At 37.7% G+C, this 26,780-nt stretch overlaps 3 protein-coding genes across 7 annotated transcripts; 1 reads left to right on the top strand and 2 right to left on the bottom strand.

Moving 5' to 3' along the window:
- The first annotated feature begins 1,575 nt into the window (after positions 1-1,575).
- On the top strand, positions 1,576-6,708 carry LOC115664763 (uncharacterized). Of its 5 annotated transcripts, none has more exons than XM_056319148.1 (12): positions 1,576-1,707; positions 1,803-1,895; positions 2,047-2,111; positions 2,660-2,714; positions 3,268-3,357; positions 3,929-4,010; positions 4,495-4,563; positions 4,659-4,754; positions 5,003-5,187; positions 5,267-5,355; positions 6,076-6,171; positions 6,256-6,708. In XM_056319148.1, the coding sequence occupies exons 1-12, from the start codon at positions 1,648-1,650 to the stop codon at positions 6,305-6,307; spliced, it is 1,032 nt and encodes a 343-aa protein (XP_056175123.1). In that variant the 5' UTR covers positions 1,576-1,647; the 3' UTR covers positions 6,308-6,708. The 5 variants fall into 5 exon arrangements, with proteins under 5 accessions (XP_056175123.1, XP_056175124.1, XP_056175125.1 ...); XM_056319149.1 differs by having other exon boundaries at positions 6,076-6,175; XM_056319150.1 differs by lacking the exon at positions 3,929-4,010 and having other exon boundaries at positions 4,479-4,563.
- Positions 6,709-6,922: 214 nt separating this feature from the next.
- On the bottom strand, positions 6,923-9,458 carry LOC115662544 (uncharacterized). Its single transcript, XM_056319152.1, has 5 exons — positions 9,238-9,458; positions 9,076-9,125; positions 8,706-8,832; positions 7,878-7,982; positions 6,923-7,677 (listed from the first exon to the last, which is right to left on the bottom strand). The coding sequence occupies exons 1-5, from the start codon at positions 9,350-9,352 to the stop codon at positions 7,055-7,057; spliced, it is 1,020 nt and encodes a 339-aa protein (XP_056175127.1). The 5' UTR covers positions 9,353-9,458; the 3' UTR covers positions 6,923-7,054.
- Positions 9,459-21,820: 12,362 nt separating this feature from the next.
- On the bottom strand, positions 21,821-23,958 carry LOC115662545 (uncharacterized). The gene is made up of 4 exons (XM_030584682.2): positions 23,660-23,958; positions 22,927-23,015; positions 22,403-22,482; positions 21,821-22,317 (listed from the first exon to the last, which is right to left on the bottom strand). Exons 2-4 carry the CDS (start codon positions 22,993-22,995, stop codon positions 22,059-22,061), a joined length of 408 nt encoding a protein of 135 aa, XP_030440542.1. The 5' UTR covers positions 22,996-23,015; positions 23,660-23,958; the 3' UTR covers positions 21,821-22,058.
- Between the last annotated feature and the right edge of the window lie 2,822 nt (positions 23,959-26,780).

Raw genomic sequence — 26,780 nt, 5'->3', positions numbered from 1 at the left:
GTCGTCGTCGACGGTGAAGAGAGGGGTTCAATGGGAAATTTAGGGGTGTGTGTTTGTGCGTATAATCTGTTGCAGTGAGGCCACGTCAGTTATCGGAATCTGGCCAATGAGGTTCTGCCGCGTGGGAGACCGGGTTTCGTCGCGACCGGCTATTGCGTCAACGGGCCGACAAATAATAAGGAGGCCGACCCGAAATTGCATGATTTCGTGCATTGAATTAACAGATCTTGTTTAGCATATACCTGTAATTTTTTTTCAAACAAGTGATCAGATGATTTTATACTTGATGTGCAGTGCGTGTACTTCGTGAGGTCACGAGTTCAATTCTTATTACAAATGAAGTTTCGAACAGTTTGTGCTGAGTCGCCTAACTGCAACATATTTCATCTGAAGAGACTTTCGAGCTGTCGGCATTTTAGTGGGATTAGGTGTAAACTTGTCAAATCTTTCGATCGTGAATGGTACAAATCATGGTTAAAAATGAACATTTTAAAGAGGGCGCGAGACTTTTACGGCAATGCCAAAAGAATGGTACTCCGTTCTATAGATAGATTTCAGATGAAGAACTTCGAATATGAATTGTTAATCGATTCTTGATTGTGAAACCAAGAATCGGCATGGAATCGAACCATTCTATTCTAGCGTTGACTCTACAATCTAAGGTTATTTTAAGTAACGTGTTTATTATTTTAGGAAAACATTTCGACGGTGGTTAACGCATTGATGAATATCCCAAGTTTCCCAAATTCACATGTTCATCGAAGTAAAAAATAGGAATAAAAAAGCTGAAAACTGATTCAAGCTGGTTCTTGAGTAGAATCAATGATTCACAATATAAAAGCGGGATCCAAACTGGGTTTAAGGCCGATTCCCTCTACCTAAAAATTGATCTTACCTGATTAGATAAGGTCGGTGCAATTTAAATTTTGATTATTATTATTTTTTTATAACCGAGGTGTCCGCGCGGCCGGCGAGCTAGGGCTCAAACCAGCGGTGATGCCCGGCTAGTCCTCGAGGGAGGCTAGCGCAGCATCCCACCGCCACGACCCCCCACTTAAATCACTGATGGGCGAGTTTGAACCAGGATCTCTCGTGAAAAGAACTGAGTGCAAACCAAGGCGGCCACCGATGGGTGGGTTTAAATTCAGATTATTGGTGCGTTCGTTTCGCAAAAAATGAGTGATTTAGAAAATATATTTCAAAAATAATTACTTGAATCGCTTATAAAAATAAATAAATGAAAAAAAAATTATTGTCCACGAAAATAATTAGGCATAGATTGTTATCGATGATGAGAATATTTTTCATTGACTAATTTTTTTAAAGAATATAAGCAATCATCTTTTAAAAAATATTTTTTAAATGACTAATGCGCATCTCCCCCGCATAGTCCATGCAAACTGACGAATTTTTTACTGTAATTTGTCGATTTTGTCAAATACTAAAGTTTCGATCGGATGGATCGTCCAAAGAAACAGGTTTTAAGATCAGAAGCATCAACAGCAACGTCCTTCCTAATCGTGCGAAACGCCGTCGTTTCCGCTTCCATTAGCGCTAGTCCCCGAGTCCTCCACCACCACCGCCGCCGCCGCCGCCGCCGCCATCCACGCCGGACCGCCATTTCTCGCCGCGTCGCCGGAGCTCGCGATGTCGTCTGCCACCCTCGAGATCAAGCTTTCTCGGCCGAGCCGCATCTATCGCCCTTCCGTACACCTCTCTCTCTCTCTCTCTCTCTCTCTCTCTCTGTGCACACTGTTCGATTCTTCGTCGGAATCACGATCGGACCTTGACGGAATCTACAGGAACCTCTCGAAGGCAAGATCGTCGTGAAGTCCGCTTCCTCCATCTCTCACCGCGGCGTCCGCCTCGCCGTCAACGGCTCCGTCAACATGCAGGTGCCTCAAAACCGTTCTTCTTCTACTCTCTCTCTCTCTCTCTGCCTGATTGCTGTGAGAATCGAATTCTCAGGTCAATTTAGCGAAGGCTCGGTAGAAATCGGTGATGATTGTGGTGATGCTCATCGTTCTTTGACCTCCTCGTTTTCAGGTTCGCGGAGGAACTGCAGGACTTATCGAGTCGATCGTTGGTGCTGTCAAGCCTGTCGTGATCGTGTATGCACGCTTCCCTTTTGCATTTCTCTAAGTTCGCTGTCGTTTTTCTCTGTTTGGAACCAAGGCTAGTGCTAAGAAATCTCTACAAAGGTCGTAAAATTCCGTGCGAGGTTTTGTTTTTGCCAAAGTGAACGGTCTTGTCTGTTCGTTCCTCGTGTTTGCTTTTAGGACCTTGAAACCAAGTTCATACGCTTCTTTCCTCATTAATTTTGACTAACCTTACAGAGTTGATTCGTGGGCAAATCACTGCAAGTTTTTTTCTGCTTCTGGTTTTGCGTATTTGCCCGCATTTAAATCGGGAGCATATGAAATTGCTTCTCTTTGGATGTTTAGAGTATTTAAAGAGTAAAAACCTGCTTTTCTTAGGTTCGTAGCAGAGATGGGGAGTCCATGTGGCTCGACTTTATCTCATACGGAAATGTTTGATTCTTGTAGAATGTAACTTCCTTGTGTAAAAATGCTTTTCATGGCTATCCAATTGCGATACAAAGCATAAATGCTGTCTACATAACCTTCTTTTTGCTGTTCTATGTGATCTTTTTGAACAGGAATAGGATAATTGAAGTGACGCCTTCTGGGAGGATTGCGCCAGGTACAACAGAGGTAGTGATATGCAAAAAGGTTTACATGTATGCAATGTCTTTTTGTTTGAAAAGAGCGAGCTGATTAGTGTTTCCATATCATTGCAACTTACTTGATGAATGGTTAATGTCTTCCAAATACAAATATAATCTCTATCTCTTGATAGAAGTAATCTTAAGTTCACGGGTATTGATGCCTTTATTACTTCGAAATTGACTGCAGCCTCTTCGTTAAGGACAATGTTGCAAACTTGTCATATTCGTTACTATAACACGCGGAGCTTTTTTCTATTCTTTGCTCTATTTTCTTAATTGGATATGAGTCTTTGAGAACAACACAACACGGTTTTTTGGAGTTTGCTACTGCTGATATATTAATATTGGAATAGGTTTTCCTATTGTATTGATGTCTTATGCTAATATATTAGCAGAGTGCAAATAACCCAGTATTTCCCACTGCTTACGTGCTTTCATTGTTGGGCCATATAGTTGTCCTTGTTTTTACCTTTATCAGATTCGACTTATGAAACGAAATTCTTGAAGCCTTCAACTTAGTTCTGTGTTGTTCATGGCAGATACCTTTTTCTGTAACTCTGAAACAATCAGGAGATGACACTCGTGAAAGATTTTATGAGACCTTTCATGGAGCTAATATCAATATCCAGGTGAATAATTTGATCGTGTACCTGATCATATTTGATATACTATGGAACAGCTATCAGTTGCAGATTCCATTTGATTTTTATAGACGGCTTCTGTATGACTTGTGCGTTGTGTAACTGTTGTATCTTATTTGTAGATAGATATGTTATTTAGAATTATTTGCTTCTACCCAAAAGCGAGGGATGTAATCCTGGTTGGAGCCGCTGTGGACATGAATATTTTTTCTCGTTTGACGAAAGGCTAGAAAATGCCAAATTGGTTATTTTTCTAAAAGAGATTTATATTTCTATTAAAATTTCATTGTATTTGTCTAATTTTCATCATATGAGTGCTAACTTTCTTGAAAGAAAGACTTCCATATTTAAGTCTTTCATGAATAGACGTGTTGAATTTCTGAAGTTCTTCGTCTTGTCTATTGTATTTTGAATGGTTATTTTTCATGTTTGTTTGCTTATGAATACGAACTATATAAGATGTTGTTTTGATCCTAATTTGGGTACAAGCATAAAATCCATGCAAGTTATGTTGGTCGGAAAATATCTTGATGATCTTTAGATTTAAACAACTTGTTAGGGAATGAAGTTCTGGATCATTATTGTTCCGTGTTCATCTTGGCCTGAATCACCATTAAGGCACAACGTGTCTGTCCAAATAAGTAATTCTCTGTGCTAACCTGAAATTAGATGGTGGCCCTTTGCAGTCTTCGGGGTTGGTTAATAGATAATAGGATTAGATGCTTGATGTATGAGCACGGGTAATGGATCATAAGATTAAAAAAAAATTTGATATTTATTCAATGAAGGTGATTGATGAGCTTGATCAGATGCTGATGTGCCCTCTTTATTTGTCGTAGTAATCTTACGAGCTTTTAAAATTTGGTAGACACGATAAGTTAATGCTATATATGCATCATGTCTTTCCATGAATGAGTTCTAAAGTACAGTTGGCACAAAGTGAAAAATGGTAAAGGATAGGCAACCACAGAAAATGCAAGCTTGCACTTGGCTCCCTTCTTCTGGACCATTTAGTTATCGGATTTCTCATTTCCCCTTCTGGAAATGTTTTATTTCTGACTGATTCTAGAGACTACTTTCATGGTTGATATTCATTAAATCTGTTACAGTACTTGCTAACTGCAGATGTAACAAGAGGGTATCTGCACAAATCCTTATGTACCACAATGGAGTTCATTTTAGAAACTGATAAGGGTATGACATGCTTCCTCATTGATTCTAAATCAGTTCTGGCAATGATAACTTACGGGTAGGATCTAATCCAGTGCTTCATCTGTTAATTTTTTCAGCTGAGCTTCTTGATCAACCAGCTTCTCCTGAGATGGTTATCTTTTACATTACTCAGGATACCCAAAGACATCCATTGCTTCCGGAGTTGAAATCAGGCAAGCTTCTGTATGTATCTATCTTTCAGTGTCTCTTAGCATAATTCTAAACTATAGTCAATCGGTCCGATAGAGCATTGTACTACACTGTTTTATTTGCTCATGCACTTTTGGATGAAAAGCGACAGAATGGGCAAGTCCTGCTACAATCAACTGTAAAGACCTCATTGGTTTTGCTGCTGTTTATATCTAAAGCAAATATACATCCGCCTGATCCAACTTCTTACGAGGAAGATGATGATGTACAGGTGGTTTTCGAGTGACTGGAAAGTTTTCTGTTCAGTGTGCTCTGCCGGATCCAATTAGTGGAGAGCTTATTGTGGAAACATCTGCAGTTCCAATTCACTCTGTTGACATACACATACTTCGAATTGAGTCGATTCTTTTTGGAGATAGAATTGTGACTGAAACGTCCTTGGTACAAACAACTCAGGTGTGCAAAATTTTTGACTAAATAGATGTATATGTTTGGATCAAAATCTTCCCTAACAATGTCCTTCTACATGTACTAGATAGCAGATGGAGATGTTTCTAGGCGTATGATGTTGCCCATTTACGTTATTCTTCCTCGCCTTTTAACTTGTCCAACGACCTTGGCTGGGTGAGTTGCCTGATTCACATTGCCACCACTCTTGTGTCTCATTCTTTTTCTGCCTAAGTATGTGTAGTGAAACTCAACAGCTTAACAGTGATTGTGTATTCTTACCTTAGGTCCCTTCAGTCTTTAGACAATTAATCTAATATATTGGAGAACTCTACAACAATTGAGCATTAGCGTTATAGTGAACCAAACAGGTTAATCTTGCTTTCAACACTCTTATTAGGTTCAATTTCAATTTTTTTTTTCAAATATCCAGAGCAAGTAATGGAGACTTTTCTTTTGTAGATAAAGATCTATATCCACAGTCAGTCCTTGTAGTTAAATCAGGAAATATGCAGCAACCTCAGCTTTAAGTAGATTGATTGACTGCATTGAGCTTCACTTATTGAATGGATGAGCATCCGACACCCAGCCCCTCGGCCCCCAACATAAGCACACAAACAGAGAATGCTTGGACCTTTCTTTCAAAGGCTTGGAATGAAATCCCTGAGAGACCACTGCACAACCTTCTGAAATGCTCTGTGCTTGAAGACATTATTGATTACTTAGTTTCCCCTGTGACCATAGATGTATGTCAGGCTTCTGTTTTCCATTTCTCATGCAGCTTTGGAAAATTCATCTGCAGTTGTTGTTTGTTCTTTTCCTTTTCTATCAATTGCTATGGACCAGTGGAAGCTACTACTGCTGTTGACTTTCTATTAAATTGCATCTTCCAAACAGACCATTTTCAATCGAGTTCAAAGTTGCCATAGTTATTACCTTTCAGTCAGAGCTATTGAAGATGCAGGCCAAGTCTGATCCCAGAACTCCTAGGCTGTGGGTATGAAAACGGGTTGTTTTAGTTTTATCTGCTGTATCTTGAGCTCTATCTTGAAAAATGCTCCCTTTTGTCAATCTTAGATGGCAATGGAAACTCTACCACTTGAACTGGTTCGCACCAGATGAGAATTAGCGTGGAGGCAACAACTCAGACTTTAATGTCTGTACTTTCTTCAGAGAATTTTTTTGTATCAGCAATCATTCGGGCAGTCGTTCACCGTTGATTCAGATTGTTGTCATGCACGACTGTTGGTGGAATCTGGTCACAATCTTGATGGCAATGTCTGCACTGTCGAAAGGTTTTTTTACTACTGGATATAAACAGAATGACGAAGTTTGTCATGTTATGTCCTCTTGGATATTTGGAGGCAACAACTCAGACTCTAATGTCTGTCATTCTTCGAAGTGTTGGATTTTTACTGTTTTGGCCTTTCGGAATGTTTATTGTAGGTTGATGACTGCTCGTCCATATGCTAAAGAATTGTAGACCATTTACCATTTATACTCGGATTAGATAGTACGTTTCAAGGTAAATTCATTTACTTGTGTAAATAGAGAAGATGCATTGACATATATATCCTTTCCATGGTGGAGTTGATGCAACGTATACAGAGACAGCAAGAATAACCATTGTGTCCAAACCAATGCTGTCTAATCTGTAACAGCAATGAAAACCGCTAAAAACCAAAACTGAAAAGAGAAAGTACAAGTGCTTAAAAATTCGAGCATTCCACTAGAAAGCGGAGAATAATGTAAATGAAAGCACTTGGTCATTCTTATTACTTCATGGAGGTACTGCATTTCCATCAAGATATTTATCTTAGGTGAAGGCAAACAAGCTCAGAACTCATCCTATTAACATAAACCCCTTCCCAATGTTTCACTCTACTGAAAACACGAAAAGCATGGAGTGCTTGTACTTCTCACCAGGTTGAACAACAACAGAAGGAAAGTTTGGTTGGTTGATGGCATTTGGAAATCCTTGTGTCTCCAAACACACTCCAGAGTGCTTGCCATATGCTGCACCGCCTTTACCGACTACTCCATTTACGTAATTTCCAGTGTAAAACTGCATTCCCGGAGCATCGGTCCATAAGTCAAGAACCCTAGAACTTGAAGGGTCCTTCAGTTTGGCAGCATGTTTTAGGCCCGACTTTTCTTCCCCACAGTCCAGCACATAGTTGTGGTCATACCCCAAACCAGGCACCTCATGGATCGAAGCGCCAATCTTCTTCTCCATCGTGAAATCAAAAGCCGTTCCTTTGATGGGCATGATTTCACCTGTTGGGATTGTGTTATGATCCACGGGAGTGATGTGATTAGCCCATATCTGGATGGAGTGGTCGAGTATGTTTCCTGAATCGTGACCAGCTAAGTTCCAGTAGGTATGCTGAGCCAAGCTGATTGGAGTGGCCTTATTAGGCATGCCTTCCATGTCGAGCCTCATGGTTGTACTAGAAGTTAGGGTGTAAGTAGCAGTTACAGCAACATCTCCCGGGTAACCTATAATCATATGACCATGCAACCCAAGGCATCAAAGCTGTGTTGGTGCCAATGCATGGGTGTGTTGATGAGCATGCATGCCGGTGTGCGCATGTGTGTGTGTGTGTGTGTGTGTGTGTGTGTGTGAGAGAGAGAGAGAGAGAGAGAGAGAGAGAGAGAGAGAGAGAGAGAGAGAGAGAGAGAGAGAGAGAGAGAGAGACCTTCTTCCCCATCATGACTGTGATATTTGAAGGTAATGGAAGGATTTTCTCCTTTCTTATAATCAGCTACCTCCCATATCACCTTATCAAAACCCTTGTGCCCACCTAAGTAACACCAAAAAATTCAGAAGGCTATTATCAGATTGACATTTTGAAGAATTAGGTTGCTCCAGATATACATACTTTTTGTTCTAAGAAAGTAGACCACTTGTCACCAACACTAACTGGAAAAGGCAAAATTCTTCGTGGATCTCATAATTATTGAGCAGTACTTATTTTCCTCGAAATGTTCTTCTGCTTAATGTGCTTGTGTGTGTGCTCTGTGTCTGATGGTTGGAAACAAGTAAAAACGTGGTTCCCTTCTTTTGTCAGAAGCAGTTCACATGAGTTACAATACAAATACAGCTGAGGTGATTAAATCATAAGTAAGAACACTTTCCCCAGTGTAATTTCAATTCAGGGGAAAAGGACATAAAATTCCCTCAATACTTGATAAGCCAAGCCTCAAATTTAAACTGAAGTGCTACAAATCCTCAGGCTTCCACAGAGGCAGGATGTTCAGCATGGTCAAAGTATGATTAAATCACGTTCAAGAACTCTCTTGCACAATTTGATTCCCGACACCACCTATTTAGACGAAACAGATACACAGCAGATGCCAAAGGGAGAACATAGAGAAGGCATTTACGCAGCAGATCAATAGTCAAACACATACAGAAGGCCGACGATCACAAAGACGACTAATTCACTCGCCACGTCATTTAGTATGATCTCGTCAGCTCGAGCAACATCGACATTGAAACTATACTGATCATTAGCAATTCATACCATGAAGACTGTTTGGGGACTTGTTGATAGGCAAAGAGTATTCAATGCCATTGAGGGTGAACTTGCCCTCCTTTATCCTGTTCGCGACCCGCCCCACAATGCAGCCGAAGAACGGCGCGGCACCTTTCTGCGCGCGCACAAAAACACACAAATCGATCCACAAATGTGTCCATCAACCAAGTCTTCCCAAGTCCAATCACCACCAAAATCAATGAAAACAGCTCAATTGCTATAAAAGTACGAATTTTTCAGCAGATTTAACAGTCACGGAAGTGAAGAAAACGAAAATGCATGATCACCCGAAACATCTCCACAAGCACAGGAGCAATAATCAACGATCATGTAGGCAGAAAGCCATGAACTTTCTCACCAGATACGGTTCGACGGAGTCGAAACCCAGAACCACATCAGCCGATTTCCCTGAAAGCAACGAAAAAAGAACAGACACGATCGAGTTATCAGCAACCATTTCAGGCTCGGAAAGATTCGACTCCGACCACGAACAGGAAACACGATCGATCACGCGACGGACCGTCTTTGCCCGGAACGCAGAGCGAGGTGATGGTGCAGCCGAGGTTGGTGATCTTCACCTGCATGGTCCCATTGTCGAGCTCGAACAGCTCCGCTTGCCTGGCCTGATCCGCCATGAAAGATTCTTCCTTTTCTTCGGGAAGAAAAAACGAGAGAGAGAGAGAGAGAGAGAGAGAGAGGGGATGACAGAGGGGAAGTCCGAGTGGATTGAAGGTGGTCGAAAGAGGAAGAAGAATCGGATTCTCTCTGTCAGCTACTGCGAAAGATGACGTCATAAATAAGATATATATCCAAAAGTATGGAGTTTTTTCGATAAAGAATCACCAATCACTTATTAAAATTAGGGATAAGCGATGGAAACTTGAAAGTCTTAAAATTTAGGGAAAAAACCACTAAAAACCCCAAACTTTGTTATTTGTGACACATTTACCCCAATATACATTGTCCATGGGCATTTTCGTCTTTTTAGCTTTTTCTTTTTCTTTTTACTTTTTTTTTTTCCGGCGAGGGCCGCTCTCGCCGGCGTCGGGCGAGCCTCGCCCTCGCTTGGACGAGCGAGGGCGAGCCTCGCCGGCGTCGGGCGAGCCTCGCCCTCCCTGGGCGAGGGAGGGCGAGGCTCGCCCTCACGTGGGCGAGCGAGGGCGAGCCTCGCCCGACGCCGACGAGGGCGGCCCTCGCCGGATCCAGCGAGGGGCCCTAGCCGGAAAGAAAAAAAAAGTAAAAAGAAAAAGCTAAAAAGACGAAAATGCCCATGGACAATGTATATTGGGGTAAATGTGTCACAAATAACAAAGTTTGGGGTTTTTGGTGTCACGAAAAAAAGTTCGGGGTAAATATGTCATAAGTGGAAAAGTTTGGGGTTTTTGGTGATTTTTTCCCTAAAATTTATCACGAAAGTACAATTGAGTACCGAAACTTTCAAAAAAAGTACAATTGAATCTTAATACTTGTGGCGAAAGTGCGATCGAATCCTAAAACTTTCGAAAAAGTGCAATCGAGTCCTGAGACTAGTCACGAAAGTGCAATCGAATCCTAAAACCTTAAAAAATGCAATTAACAGAAAGACTTGATTATACTAATTTAACAAGTTTTACGACTTGATTATACTTTTTGAAAGTTTTAGGACTCGATTGCACTTTCATGACAAGTTTTAAGATTTTGAGTATATTTATCCTTTAAATTTATCAGTAAATGGAAAGTTACTATCCACATTGATTTTGATACTTTTCTATATCAAATGTTTGCCAAGTCTAATGAATGTTCTAATCCGTAAAATTTATTAGTTTATTATAGAAAACGTTGCTATGCATATCCAGAGTTATTTTGATGTATACGAAAATCACTAACCGCATATATACGTTGTCAGTAGATGAAAAGGTACTGACTTAATTACATATTTTTTCTATGTGAAAATTTACTAAGCACATTGAAAACCTCTTCGATGTAAAATAACATTACCGATCCTTTTGAGGATATTATTAGTAAATAAAAACTTACTGGGATATAATTTGTCACTTCTTATATTAAACGCTACTAAGCACATTGAAAGTTTACATTGATATGTAGGAAAATTACTTTCATATATGATTACGAAAGTAAGTTCGATCCTATAAGCAATTTGTAATTTTCTAGACTTTTTAAAGTAATTTCTTAACTTGAAATTGATTTAAATCTATCCGATCAGTTAGTAATCAACAAACATCTTAACTAAATTAAAATATATAACAACACGTAATTTTTCACACTCATCTGTATGTTTTCAATTTCTCTTTTCAGTTATTAGTAAATTTTGGCAAGTAAACAACAGTAATTTGTAGCTATTAATCAAATTTTTTAAGTGTTTAATAATTTCCCAACATTAGATGCAATTTATATGACCAATTTGTTAAGAATCTTACTCAAAAATCTGCATAACAGGTTGCGAGTTGGATTCTAATAGCTTGATTTAACGATGCTTGTTGTTTTATCGAAAATGAATTATGTAAATGACCCACGTATGATTATCCGCAAAAGAGACCATGGAATTATAGAATTTGCCTAAACTTTCGAGCAAGTCTACATAAATCACATACGAGAGCTCTTCAACGCACTCTCTTACTTAATAGCTTTTGTTGCTTAATGTTAAATTTGAATAGATGGTTCCGTCTCTCTTCATAATTTCTTATTCGCTAGCAAAAGAGCTCGTGCGAAATGAAAATAAAAAATTAAATATGTTAAAAGAAATAATAAATGTTTGAAGAATTAGTTTATCCGTAAAATTAACTATTTTTTTTTAAATATTAGAATGATGTTAACTTACCTAAAGAAAAGATACGAAAGATCTATATCTACATTTGAAAAGCATCGAAAATTTATGAACTTACAATATGAAGTATGGCAGATCTAATTTATTTTTGAATTATGATTTATTCCCTTTTTGACATTGTATGATGAGTTTTTCTTAATGAAAGTTACTGTGAAAAGTTTTAGTTTGAAATTATCTTTTCGTTTTGTTTTATAACATAAACCGATAAACTAAGAAATTGATTATCAAAAAGACTATAACCAGCAATAGACAAAATAAAACATCGCATCAAGAAGTTTTTTATAACAGCTTTAGAAATAATTGACCCTCGAATAATGTTTTTTTTTTTTTGGTAACCAAGGTGTCCGGGCCAGCTTGCGCGCACATCAACTATTCCTTGGGGGAGACTAGCACAGCAACCCACCGCCATGGCCCGACCCTCGAATAATGTTTGCATTGACATATAACAAAAAGTTATGATAATAACGGATTATGTGTATAATTTTGGCACATGATACTGAATCGATTTCTCATGAGGATCCATTTGCAAATGACTTTATATTTGAGCTTACTTACTTGGATCTAGATTCGCGCCTTATTAGATCTATAATATTACTATATTGCTCGTCAATTCCAAATTTATCTATTTAAGGATGTTTTTTTCATAAACAAATTATGCCATGGGGCCGTGTTGGAAATCAAAAGACAAAGTTGACAAATAAAGCCACCATGTTTTTTTCATCAAAAAATTGGGAAAAGTAGCAAAAAAGTCCTAAACATATTATATTGATACTACTTCAGTTCTAAACCTTTGATGTTAGGGTTGTTTTAGAATGGGAAACTTTTTCGATATGAACGCTCCGTAACGGTTTAAATATATGTGTTATTAGTCTTTATTAGATGCTTGGCATGTTCTATCTGTTAATTATCTGAATTATCATTGCTTTTAGACTTCCCAAAGCTTCGATTCACATTCATCAAGGTGACTCCTTTAAATTTAGAGGAAAATGGGTAAATTTAATAAGTTACACATGCAATTGGTAATGTTAACTTTTCTTCAGTACAGTGTTTATATTTGATGAATATGTTCTTTTGTAGACAATGATTGGTAGATTCATTCCAAAGAAGATTTGGAGAAGTAAGTGAGGAACCATATTGAATTAGTCGACCTCGATAACATGAGATTTTACTTGATTTGACGATGAGGCATTGTTATGTCGGCTATGTACTTTTCTAATAGATGCTAGAAGACAAGCAAAAGTTCTCCACATATTTTAAAGAAAAGACAGAAGGAGAAGGGTTTACTAGTAGCATTTGAGGATAACGCAGGGAATGAGTTCATGAAGAAAAGAGTACATGAAGAAAAGGATACATGTAATTTTATAGTTCAAGACAGGTTATATTTTTGGAGTCGCTCGATGCATGGTCATTATAACGGGTACGTGGATGTTTAATTCATTCTATGTGGTACTTGAAATATTCCTATATGTTCAATCTAATCCTTCAACTTTCTACTATTGATCAGATTTTTAACCGATATTATGTTTCCATCACGATATACGTTTGACCCGAATTCCGGAAATTCGCTATTTTGACAAATTTTTGAAAATTGAATTGCATTTTCAAAAGTTCGGCTTGGGAGGTTTCTGTAGATGTATAAATCGAGTCTATTAGACCTCGGATGGAAAGATTATACCAGCCAAAGTTCGGCCAATTGACTCACCTCAGATGTAATTAAGTATATTTGAACTTATGATCTCTATGATAATAAAAATATAACCTCATTTAGAGTTATATCATATTTGTATTTCTTTTATTTCAAAAATAAAAGTTTTGTAATAATATTTAATAATTATATTAATTTATCTATAGATTCTCATACTTATATTAAACTAAATATTGTTTTTAATTTTTTACAGATATAAAATTTTCAAGTTTTTGTGTTTTGTGTATTCTTAATTAAATTTAGTTCAATTTGTAAATTAAAAAATTTAAAATAGTAGGAATTTCAACCCAATATGACCGTAATCGATACACACAGTTGTTTTGTAATGAGAAGCTTCTTCAATTTTCTCGTTGAAATCAATGTGCACGCTTTTGGGTCTATTCGTTTCATGTTAGGGTTGTTTTGGAATGAGAAGCTTTTTTGATGTTCTTGCTCTCGCTGTAATTGATATGCATGCTTCGTACATGGGGTTTAAATATCTATGTGTTATTTAAGTCTTTATTATATTCGTTAATCATCTAAATTATCATTGCTTTTAGACTTCCCAAGACTTCGATTTATATTCACTAAGGTCGCTCCTTTAAAAAACGCGCACAGTATCCAAAGGGTCTATCGGAAGTGGGGATAGCGATGACTACCCGAGGGAAGAAAAAAAAGGAAGACGTGAGTAGATTTGAATTTCTCCAAGTCGATTGTAGTAATTTCTTTTTTTCACTTTCGATCTCATGAAATATGCAATGAAGTTTAGTCCACAAGAGATGCAACTCTACAATTCCTCAAAAAATATCGATGAGAAACTAGTGAGGTGAATCAACTTGCATTTCTTTTTTATTCGCTTTCCTGATTTTTGTCCATTACACCGAGCTCCTAGACGTTTGAATGAATGAAATTCGTGAAGAGTCTCAATTCCTCTACGCGTTCACACCATTTCCTAAATGTATGTTGCACATCCCACTTGTTTAGCTTATCCATGACTTATATATCCAAATAAAGTCGTTTAATTAATTAAGCCGATTTTGATCAATAAAAAAAATTAATTAAGTCAAGGAATGTTCTATTTCAATGATAATAACTTTTTTTTTGCATCGTTATATTGAACTCTTGTTTTGGAAGGAGCTGTCTGAGATGAAGTGCAAGATTGATCGACCGTGATTAGATTCTGAGGAAAATAGATAAATTTAATAAGTTATACATGCAATTGGTAATGTTAACTTTTGTTTCGGTACAATGTATATTTTCTTCTGTGAACAACCATAGGTAGATTCATTCCAAAGAAGCTCTGGAGAAGTAAGTGAGGAACCGTATTGAATTAGTTGACCTCGATAACATGGTTTCGCCTAAGAGAAGATTTTACTTGATTTGACAATGATATGCAATATGAAAACAGATTGAAGAGGGAGGGTGAGAAGCTGGACAAACTCTATGGGGAGATTTCCAATTATGGAGCTTCCCATTTTCAGATTTTTAGAGGTAACTTTATTTGGTTAGATTTTTAGAGGTAACTTTATTTGGTTAGTCCGCTAAGTTTATGAGTTTTCCCAATATAACGTTCTTGACTAGTGTTAGATACTTTTCCATATATGCTTGAGGACAGGGAAAAGTTCTCAACATATTTTAAATAAACAAGATAGGAGAAGGGTCGAAAAAAAGAAACTGGATAATTTAATAGTTCTAGATATGGGTTGTGTTTTTGGAGTGGCTCGATGCATGCTCACTGTGACGGGTATATGTAGACTTTTAATTCATTTTATTAAGTCCTTAAATTATTCTTAAATGTTCAATCTAGTCCCTCATCTTTTTATTATCCATAAATTTTCATAATTACACTATTGAGCGGACTTTTAATGGAGAAAATATTATCTTTCCATCACGACATACGTTTGGCCCAAATTCTAGAAATTCGCTATTATGACAAATTTTTGAAAATTGAATCACATTTTCAAATTTTCAGCTCAAGAGCTTTCCGTTGATGTAAAAATCGAGTCAATTAGACCTAAGATGGAAAGGTTTTACCTAGTCAAAGTTCGGCCAATTGACTCACCTCGGATGTAGTTAAGTATATTTTAACTTATGATATCTATGATGATGAAAATATAACCTCATTTAGAGTTATATCAGATTCATATTCCTTTTATTTCAAAAATAAAGGTTTCGTAAGAATATTTAATAATGATATTAATTAATCTATAGATTCTTGTACTTAAATTAATCTAATTGTTCCTAATTTTATAGAGATAAAATTTTTAAGTTTTTGTGTTTCGTGTATTCTTATTTAAATTTAGTGCAATTTATAAAATTTCAAGCAAATTTACATAAATCACATACGACGGCTCTCCAACACACTCTCTTATTTAATAACTTTTATTACTTATTGTTAAATTCGAATAGATTGTTCCGTCTCTCTTCATAGTTTCTTATTCGCTAGCAAAAGAGCTCGTGCGAAAAGAAAATAAAAAATTAAATATGTTAAAAGAAATAATAAATATTTGAAGAATTAGTTTATCTGTAAAATGAACTACTTTTTTAAAAATATTAGCATGATGTTAACTAACACAAAGAAAAGATACGAAAGATCTAAAACTACATTTGAAAAGTATTGAAAATTTATGAACTTACAATATAAAGTATTACAGATCTAATTTATTTTTGAATTATGATTTATTCCCTTTTTGACATTGTATGATGAGTTTTTTTTAATTAAAGTTACTGTGAAAAGTTTTAGTTTGAAATTATCTTTTCACTTTGTTTTATAACATAAACCGATCAACTAAGAAATTGATTATGAAAAAGATTATAACCAGCAATAGACAAAATAAAACAACGCATCAAGAAGTTTTTTATAACAGCTTTAGAAATAATTGACCCTTGAATAATGTCAGCATTGACATATAACAAAAAGTTATGATAATAACGAATTATGTGTATAATTTTGGCACATGATACAGATTCAATTTCCATTTGCAAATGACTTTATATTTGAGCTTACTTACTTGGATTTAGATTTGCACCTTATTAGATCTATAATATTACTATAGTGCTTGTCAATTCCAAATTTATATATTTAAGGATGTTTTTTTCATAAAAAAATTATGCCGTGTGGCCACAAAGTTGACGAATAAAACCACCATCACGTTCACCAAAAAATTGGGAAAAGTAGCAAAAAAGTCCTAAACATATTGTATTGGTACTAATTCTGCTCCGTAAGGGTTTAAATATATGTATTATTAGTCTTTATTAGATGCTTGGCATGTTCTATCCGTTAATTATCTAAATTATCATTGCTTTTAGACTTCCCAAAGCTTATGAGGAAAATGGATAAATTTAATAAGTTATACATGCAATTGGTAATGTTAACTTTTGCTTCAATACAGTGTTCATATTTGATGAATATGTTCTTTTGTAGACAATGATTGGTAGATTCATTCCAAAGAAGATTTGGAGAAGTAAGTGAGAAACCGTATTGAATTAGTTGACCTCGATAACATGATTTTGCCTAAGAGAAGATTTTACTTGATTTGATGATGAGGTATTGTTATGTTGGCCATGTGATTTTCTAATAGATGCTAGAAGACAAGCAAACGTTCTCCACATATTTTAAAGAAACAAGACAAAAGGAGAAGGTTTTGCTAGCAGCATTTGAGGATAACGAAGTGAATGAGTTTAGGAAGAAAAGAGTACATGAAGAAAAGGATACATGAAGAAAAGGATACAGGTAATTTTATAGTTCAAGACACAGGTTATATTTTTTGAGTCGCTCCATGCATGGTCATTATAACAGGTATGTGAATGTTTAATTCATTCTATGTGGTACTTGAAATATTTCTCTATGTGCAATCTAATCCTTCAACTTTCTACTATTCATAAATTTTCATAATTACACTGTTGATCGGATTTTTAACCAAGAAAATATTATGTTTATGACATATGTTTGGCCCGAATTCCGAAAATTCGTTATTTTGCCAAATTTTTGAAAATTGAATTGCATTTTCAAAAGTTCTGCTTAGGAGCTTTCTGTAGATGTATAAATCGAGTCAATCAGACCTCAGATGGAAAGATTATACCGGTCAAAGTTCGGCCAATTGACTCTCGTCGAATGTAGTTAAGAATATTTTAACTTATGATCTCTATGATAATAAAAATATAACCTCATTTAGAGTTATATCATATTCGTATTTCTTTTATTTCAAAAATAAAGGTTTCGTAAAAATATTTAATAATTATATTAATTTATCTATAGATTCTCATACTTATATTAATCTAAATATTGTTTCTAATTTTTTACAGATATAAAATTTTCAAGTTTTTGTGTCTTGTGTATTCTTAATTAAATTTAGTTCAATTTGTAAATTAAAAAATTAAAATAGTAGGAACATTAACCCGATATGACCGTAATCGATACACACAGTTGTTTTGGAATGAGAAGCTTCTTCAATTTTCTCGTTGTAATCAATGTGCGCGCTTTTGGGTCTATTCGTTTCATGTTAGGGTTGTTTTGGAATGAGAAGGTTTTTCGATGTTCTCGCTCTCACTGTAATTGATATGCACGCTCCGTACATAGGGTTTAAATATTTGTGTGTTATTTAAGTCTTTATTAGATGTTTGGCCGATTTTATTCATTAATCATCTAAATTATCATTGCTTTTAGACTTCCCAAGACTTCAATTCATATTCATTAAGATCGCTCCTTTAAAAAACGTGCACAATATCCACCTTTAGGGTCTATCGGAAGCGGTTAAAAAACGTGCACAATATCCACCTTTAGGGTCTATTGGAAGCGGGGATAGCAAGGAAGATGTGAGTAGATTTGGACTTCTCCAAGTCGAATGTAGTAATTTCTTTTTTTCACTTTCGATCCTCAATTCCTCTACGTGTTCACACCATTTCCTAAATGTATGTTGCACATCCCACTTGTTTAGCTTATCCATGACTTATATATCCAAATAAAGTCGTTTAATTAATTAAGCCAATTTTGACAAATAAAAAAAATTAATTAAGCCGAGGCATGTTCTATTTCAATGATAATAACTTTTTTTTTCATCGTTATATTGAACTCTTGTTTTGCAAGGAGCTGTCTGAGACGAAGTCCAAGATTGATTGACCGTGATTAGATTTTGAGGAAAATAGATAAATTTAACAAGTTATACATGCAATTGGTAATGTTAACTTTTGCTTCAGTACAATATATATTTTCTTTTGTAGATGACGATAGGTAGATTCATTCCAAAGAAGCTCCGAGAAGTAAGCGTGGAACCATATTGAATTAATCAATCTCAATAACATGATTTCATCGCAGAGACGATTTTACTTGATTTGACAATGATATGTAATATGAAAACAGAATGAAGAGGGAGGGTGAGAAGCTGGACAAACTCTATGAGGAGATTTCCAATTACGGAGCTTCCCATTATCAAACTTTTAGAGGTAACTTTATTTGGTTAGTCCGCTAAGTTTATGAGTTTTTCCCAATATAACGTTCTTGACTAGTGTTAGAACTAATTTGGTTATGTTGGCCATATACTTTTCCATAAATGCTCGAGGACAAGGAAAAGTTCTCGACATATTTTAAAGAAACAAGACAGAAGGAGAAGGGTAGAAAAAGAAATTGGGTAATTTAATAGTTCTTGATACGGGTTGTGTGTTTGGAGTGGCTCGATGCATGCTCATCGTGACGGGTATATGTGGACTTTTAATTCATTCTATTAAGTCCTTAAATTATTCTTAACTATTCAATCTAGTCCCTCAACTTTCTACTATCCATAAATTTTCATAACTACACTATTGAGTGGATTTTTAATGGAGAAAATATTATCTTTCCATCACGACATACGTTTGGCCCAAATTCTAGAAATTCGCTATATGACAAATTTTTGAAAATTGAATCGCATTTTCAAATGTTCGGCTCGAGAGCTTTCCGTTGATGTAAAAATCGAGTTAGACCTAGGATGGAAAGGTTATACCTAGTCAAAGTTTGGCCAATTGACTCACCTCAGATGTAGTTAAGTATATTTTAACTTATAATATCTACGATGATGAAAATATAACCTCAGTTAGAGTAATATGATATTCATATTCTTTCATTCCAAAAATAAAGGTTTCGTAAGAATATTTAATAACGATATTAATTAATCTATAGATTCTTGTCTTATATTAATCTAATTGTTCCTAATTTTTCGTGTATTCTTATTTAAATTTAGTGCAATTTATAAATTAGGAAACTAAAATAGTAAGAATATCAACTTGATATGACTATATCAATGTACACGGTTATTTTGGAATGAGAAGCTTATTCAATTTTCTCGATGTAATGAATGTGTACGCTTTTGGGTCTACTTGTTTCATGTTAGGGTCATTTTGGAATGAGATGCTTTTTTAATCTTCTCGCTCTTGCTGTAATCGCTATGCACATTACGTTGTTTAAATATCTATGTATTATTTAAGTCTTTATTAGATGCTTGATCTGTTCCGTCCATTAATTATCCGAATTATCATTCCTTTTAGACTTTCTCAAGTTTCGATTCAGGTCCCTTCTTTCAAAAACGTGCCCAATGTCCACCTTTAGGGTCTATCGGAAGCGAGGGATAGCGATGACTACCAACAGAAGCAAAAAAAGGAAGATGTAAATAGATTTGGACATCTTCGAGTCGATTGCAGTAACTTGTTTTTTTCACTTTCGATCTTGTGAAATGTGCAATGAAGTAAAGTCCGCAAGAGATGTAGCTCTATGATACCTCGGAAATATGGATAAGAAACTATCAAGGTGATTCGACTTGTTTTTCTTTTTTATTCGTTTTCTTGATTTTTGTTCGATACATTGAACTCTTAAAGTTTTGAGTGACTGAAATTCGTGAAGAGTCTCAATTCTGCTACGCGTTAACACCATTTCCTAAACTTATGTTGTATATCCCACTTATTTAATTCAATAAAGTCGTTCAAATAGTTAAGCCAAAGCATGTTCTATTTCAATGATAATAACTTTATTTACATCGTTATATTGAACTCTGATTTTGCAAGGAGATGTCTGAGATGAAGTTCAAGATTGATTGACTGCTTTTAGATTTTGAGGAAAATGTGTAAATTTAATAAGTTATACATGCAATTGGTAATGTTAATTTTTGCTTCGATACATTATATCGATGAATATGTTTTTTTGTAGACAATGATTGAGAGATTCATTCCAAAGAAGCTCTGGAGAATTAAGTGAGGAACCTCAATAACATGGTTTTGCCTAAGAGATTATTTTACTTGATTTGACGATGATATGCAATGAAAGGGTGAGACTGAAAAGCTGGACAAGAGATTTCCAATTACGAAACTTCTAATTATCAGATTTTTAGAGGTAACTTTATTTGGTTAGTACAGTAAGTTTATGATTTTTCCCAATATAACGTTCTTGACTAGTGTTAAACTGATTTGGTTATGTTGGCCATGTACTTTTACACAGATGCTTGAGGACGGGAAAAAGTTCTCGACATATTCTAAAGAAACAAAACAGAAGAGAAGGGTTTGCTAGTAGCATTTGACGATAACATATGATGATAACATACACGAACTAAATGAGTACATGAAAAATAGATTGAGTCACTCAATGCATGCTCACTATAATGGGTACATGTGGGCTTTTAATTCATTCTATGCGGTCCTTGAATTATTTCTATATGCTCAATCTAGTCACTCAACTTTCTACTATTTATAAATTTTCATAATTCCTCATGGCCTTGATGATTGATACAATTGATAAATGTTGTAGCGCACGGTAAGTTCAAGTTCAGGATGAATGGAGAAAGCAGGTGGAAAGACAAGGCCAAGAGGGAGTGTCAATTGCAATCTTGAAAGAGCTACAATAGGTGGTCCTTTACAAATTCGACAACCCATTCATCAGAAACTGTTCCGAACCAGCAGATGGAACGAATTCACAATAACTTCATTTGCACTCTCCATCTAAAAAAACTTCCAAGAGATCGGATATTACTTTTCGAGTATTATTGTCACACTCCTCACTAGTTGAACCAACTGCATGCCTTCCTTCAGCCTGAAGACAGTACCGCTCTGGGCTAGTAACACCTTGAATGTCTTCTCCAATTGTAAGAGCTGACAAACGAGCGATAACTTTGGTGGCTCTTCCAACTGCACTAGAAGCACTTGTATTGGAATAATGAGCTTCGGGAGACAACTGATGTTGTTTTCGTGAGGACTTGCCAGGATTGAAAGCTCCAGCAAGAGTAGAAGGCGCTTCTGTGCAAGATCTATCTCAAGTACTCAGGCTCTGAATAACCAAGAACTTGCCAAAAGAGGCATAGTCATGTTATACCGATAAGCAAAATATGCCTCACAACATTCCATGAACTTGGAGAAGAGGGAGAGTTTGTCTAGGACCACCTGCTGTACAATCAGGTACTTTGGCTAGTGTTGGCCCAGGTAATTTCGGCTCTGAAGCACCTCACTAGGTCTACTTGTTTCCCCAGGTATGCTGCTGATAGTTTGTTCCTAGCTTTGAACACCCGTTTCGATTTGAATATGGATATTACCTTTTTTGCTTGGAAAAAGAGTAACAAATATTAAATATGACACAAGATACACAATAAGAAAATCAAAACTAGCAACATAAGAGATCAGCCATCGTATCAAGCATCACTTGGCTAGTACATTGAAAACTCATTGAATAAGTGGACCTCTCTTATGGAGTAGGAAAATGAAGAATTCCTATTGTATTTCGATCTCAGCAAACACGGGGAATAATCTTCTGGAAGAACCAACCCTGTTCAACGGTCTAGGTTTACCTTTCGACGACCAAAAAAATAATCCTTTCTAGTGGTTATCTCCGTTTCTTCTTCATTGTTACAGGGACGGGTGGAGCAATTGCTCTCTTCTTTGCAAAAGCACTCGCTCTGCTTTCTAACTCGTCATCGATATCACTATCGCCACCTGGATCTCTCGCAGTTGGGCCGGACTCCTCAGCATCTTTCGCAGCTTTTCTTTTTCCAGACTGCAAGTTGGCAAACAATTTCCTTTCCACGGGGTCATTTAAAGGTCCAGGTCTCATTTGACATGAAAACTTTGCACCAAGACCGAGTCTATAGAAAGATTTGAATTCGACTTAACAATAACACAACTAGGGAAATATTACACGGGAATATTAAGAAGATAGCCTACACTGACCTAGACGGTCGACCATCGGATTCTGCCTCTGTTTGCTCGTCCTCAGCAACTTTAGTCATATTATTGACCCATTGTTCAGCCTAAACATAAGCATGTTTGCATCAGTGGCAGAAAAAATAGAAATCAAATGACAAACATGAGCTTTAGAATGAGTCAAAAGTAAAAAAGCGACAACCAAAGATTAAAACAAAACCAGAATTATTAAATGATATTCATGAGCCCATTGATGCAATGATGATTGTTCACAAAATCCTGATGGTCCATTGTAATAAAAGAGGTATAATACGTTATCTTCTCGGGGTCTAAGTTGGACACAATCAAGTGACCACGTTTTGATGATTAATTTTGAACTCCATAATAGCTTTAGTACTACAAAAACCCCTCTAGCAATCATTAAAAATTTCATGAATTAATGGCCGTAGGAAATTAAGAATTCAACTACATAGTAAACCGAGACTCGCAATGATTAAGTATACAATTAACAACACTGTTTCGTCAACCATGATATATCAAAAGCCCATTACTAGTTTCAAAGCCACATTAGATTTGATGATTTGAGGAACGCCAGATTTCTGTGTTGCTTCTCCGCTCATAATGCCCTGTATTTAGCAGCCTGCAACAACGCAAACAAAGAACTACATTATTCCTTTTGGGCTCATCCTTCATGACAACACCTGTGAACAATACCAAGACAACACCAGAAAGAGCAAATTCTTCTGTAAGCATGTACGAGAAACATGGAAATAGAACAAAGAGGCAGCAAGACACAACGAACAACCGAAACCTCTGCGGGGATAAGGGCGAATGTAGCCAAGTCGATCAAGGCCGTGGATTGTGAATCCACCACGCGAAGGGGAGACCAGTAGAAATCCTTCTCAATTCAATAGAGAACTTCAGTTGAATACCAAACCGCCTGCGAACAGAATATCACAGGAACTAACTATTTACGATTGAATCAGGAATTTTATCAAACAGGTTGTAGGCGTTAAACTACCTCTCGGCCAAACATAAAACTAAACTGAAACTGGAATAACCAAGGTAAATTCAGTGCGCCCAAGGCCTCCGTACACACTGAACTACAGGTTACGGACTGTGACAGGAACCATACCCATCGACAAGAGCATCCGAACTTAGCAACAAGTCCAACCTGACAACACTGGACTCCTACTCGGTTCGAAAGAAAGATGGAAGAACTTGAGATCATGTCATTCGAGCTAGAGATCCTCGGAGATTATTACTGACATCTAAGATTATCACCTTCGACGATCGATCACAGAGACGAGCGACGACGAATCAGAGGACCAGCTTCGCGGTCCGAGCAGAGCACGATCGGAGACACGACCGAACGGCACCGCAACCGCAACCGCAACCGAAGAAGTGAACTGAGCCGCAGCCGACGAGGAGGAGGAACCGCGACGGCGAATCGCCGGAGGTGATGGTGGTGATCGGAGATTGAGCGGCCGTGGAACAAGAGAGGGAAAAGCGAGACCGAGAGAGAGTATATTTCGTGATTATTCTGGAGCTTCTGTGACGTTCTTCGTGTCGACCAGTAGAGTTAACTACTAACGAAAGGCAAACCGGCTCCAATCTAACATTGCCAGTAATTACATCGCAGCTAGGGATGATAAGATGCTACCACCTATGTTACCTCCTCTTCCTCTCAAGACATATTTTCGGAAAAATAGAAAGAAGCAAAATGAAGTGGCGTTAAAGGAGATAGTGGCTGAACAAGTCAAGCCATGTACGGGAGAAGTTAGAGAAAATCTTGGGAAATTAGCCCCGCTTTCCTAGAGTGCTTCGTAGATTTTAGCAGTGGGTTAGCCTTTTTTAGAATTTAGCAAGTTGTTGTTTTGTTCATCTTTATTTAAATGCTTCGGTTATGCACAGTTGTAGACAGAGAAAATATTATTATCTATTGTTCCCTTTCAATCCCAATTCTCCTCTCCTTCTCCGTCTCTCCTTTTCTCTCTCTCTACTGCGGGTTGCTACCATTTTGGTATCAGAGCCAATCGAACCATCATGGTGAATACGCGTTCCAGCTCTTCGAACCTTGACTCCCAAAACCCACCCCCCAACACACAACCAACCCTGCTACCTACGCCTCCACACACCTCTCCGCTTACCAACCTTCCTACTGAATCCCTCTCAGCCCCACCACCAGATGCTGACGCCTCTGCCCAACAATTTGCCTTCATTGCGGCTCGCCTCGCAACGATTGATTCCCTAGTGGCTGACGTGGCAGCGCTCAAGGAGCAATCCAGCGGTGTACCACCAACCGAATCCTTACCTGGCGCTTCCAACAAGGCCAACGCCAAGGAAATTTCCTTCGGATCAAGGGAGCATAGGAAGTCAGTTTGGTCCGAGACGGAGGATGATGAGGCTAACAACCCATGGGGGCATCGCAATGAAACCCGACGGCCGTACACAAAAATGGAATTTCCAAAATTCGAGGGAGGAGATCCTCGTGGATGGATACTCAAGGCGGAGAAATATTTCCGCTATTATGAAACGCCCGATGAATTGAAAGTTGACGTCGCGGCAATGTACCTTGAGGGTGATGCGCTAGATTTGTTCGCTTGGATTAACAAAGAGCGGACATTGGTCTATTGGGAGGAACTTGTTAAAACCCTACAAGAGAATTACGGACCGGCGGAATTTCAGAATCCCGACGAACACTTGTGCGGAATACGTCAAATTGGATCTGTACAGGAGTATCGGCAAGAATTTGCCAAACGTTCAGCTCGGGTTTCCAACTGGCCGGAGCACTGCTTGTTGGGGGTGTTCCTCAATGGACTGAAAGGAGGAACTCAAGGCTGATGTTTGTATTCATAAACCCCGGACTGTCTACAAGGCTATGAGCCTAGCTTTAGAGTTTGAAACCAAGCTCGGCTCGGGACGTGGAACAAGGGGATCTAACTGGTCCAACTTCAACCGTCCTCCACCTACTGCCTCTTCCTTCCCTTTCCGTCCCACGCTGGTTGAGGGTGTTCAGCATGTCCCAACTACGGCGAATGTTAATTCGCGCAACACAGGGACATCAAATCTACCTTCCAACCTAACAACTTCAGCGCGACTTTCAGATGGGGAGCGCCAAAACCGCATTGCGAAAGGCCTATGCTTCCGATGCAACGAGAAGTTTGCTCCAGGACATCGTTGCAAGCTGTCGTCTTTTTCTCTCATGGAGACGAATGATGCGGAAGACGCTGCAGATGAGCAGTTGGTGGAGCGTGGCGAAGAAGAAGAACTCGAGACAGATTTTGCAGAAATCTCGTTACATGCGATTCTGGGAAGAGCCAGTGGCACAACCACGAAGCTTAAGGGTTCTTTAATGGGCTCGCCTATCCTCATATTGGTTGATAGTGGATCGACCCATAATTTTATCACTTCATCGCTGGTAGCATCGATGAATATTCCCATTGAGAATATAGTGCCTTTTGGTGTTCAGATTGGTAATGGGGAAGTCATACGATGTAATCAAGTTTGTTGTAAGGTACCGGTACAGCTATCGGGTTTGTAGATTACCCAGGACTTCTATCCATTCACCATTGGAGGGGCTGACTTAGTATTGGGGATCAAATGGCTTGTGTCGCTCAACACTGTGCAAGCAAATTGGAATGAGATGTTTATGATCTTTTATATAGATGGAAAGCGCTATCGGCTTCAAGGAGTTCTAGCACTATCTAAAGCCGAAGCCTCTTTTCAAGCCATTTCGAAGCTCAACGTCACCAAATCCATGGTGACACCAGGTAACCCTCCTCCACCAGCAGTAAATTCTTTATTACATGAATTTGAGGCTGTCTTCGCTGAACCCACAACACCTCCGCCCTTCCGATCTCACTTTCATGCCATCCCATTACTACCCAATTCCAAGCCACCCAACATTAGACCTTATTGATACCCATATCATCACAAAGCTGAGATTGAGAAGCAAATCGATGAGCTTCTCCAAGCTGGTTTCATCCGCCCCATTTCAAGCCCCTTTGCTAGCCTAGTCCTCTTAGTCCAGAAGAAAGATAACACCTGGAGATTATGTGTAGACTATAGGGCTTTAAACCAAATGACCATACCCGACAAGTACCCCATTCCCAATATAGATGAGCTCTTGGATGAACTACACGGAGCCACAATTTTTTTCCAAAATTGACCTCCGCTCAAGCTATCATCAAATTCGCGTCCATCCTCCTGATATCCACAAAACTGCTTTCCGCACCCATTCGGGCCATTACGAGTTTGTGGTTATGCCATTTGGCCTCACAAACGCCCCCTCAACTTTTCAATCAGCCATGACCGACCTTTTCCGTTCCTACCTTCGAAAATTTGTCTTAGTCTTCTTCGACGACATCCTAATATGCAGCCCCACCTTGGACCAGCACCTCAC

This window comes from Syzygium oleosum, unplaced genomic scaffold (assembly GCF_021117445.2).
Source record: "Syzygium oleosum isolate NSW1041296 unplaced genomic scaffold, Sole_v2.1 Sole_v2.17, whole genome shotgun sequence".
NCBI classification, from domain to species: domain Eukaryota; kingdom Viridiplantae; phylum Streptophyta; class Magnoliopsida; order Myrtales; family Myrtaceae; genus Syzygium; species Syzygium oleosum.
This window is presented reverse-complemented; position numbering and strand designations above follow the sequence as displayed.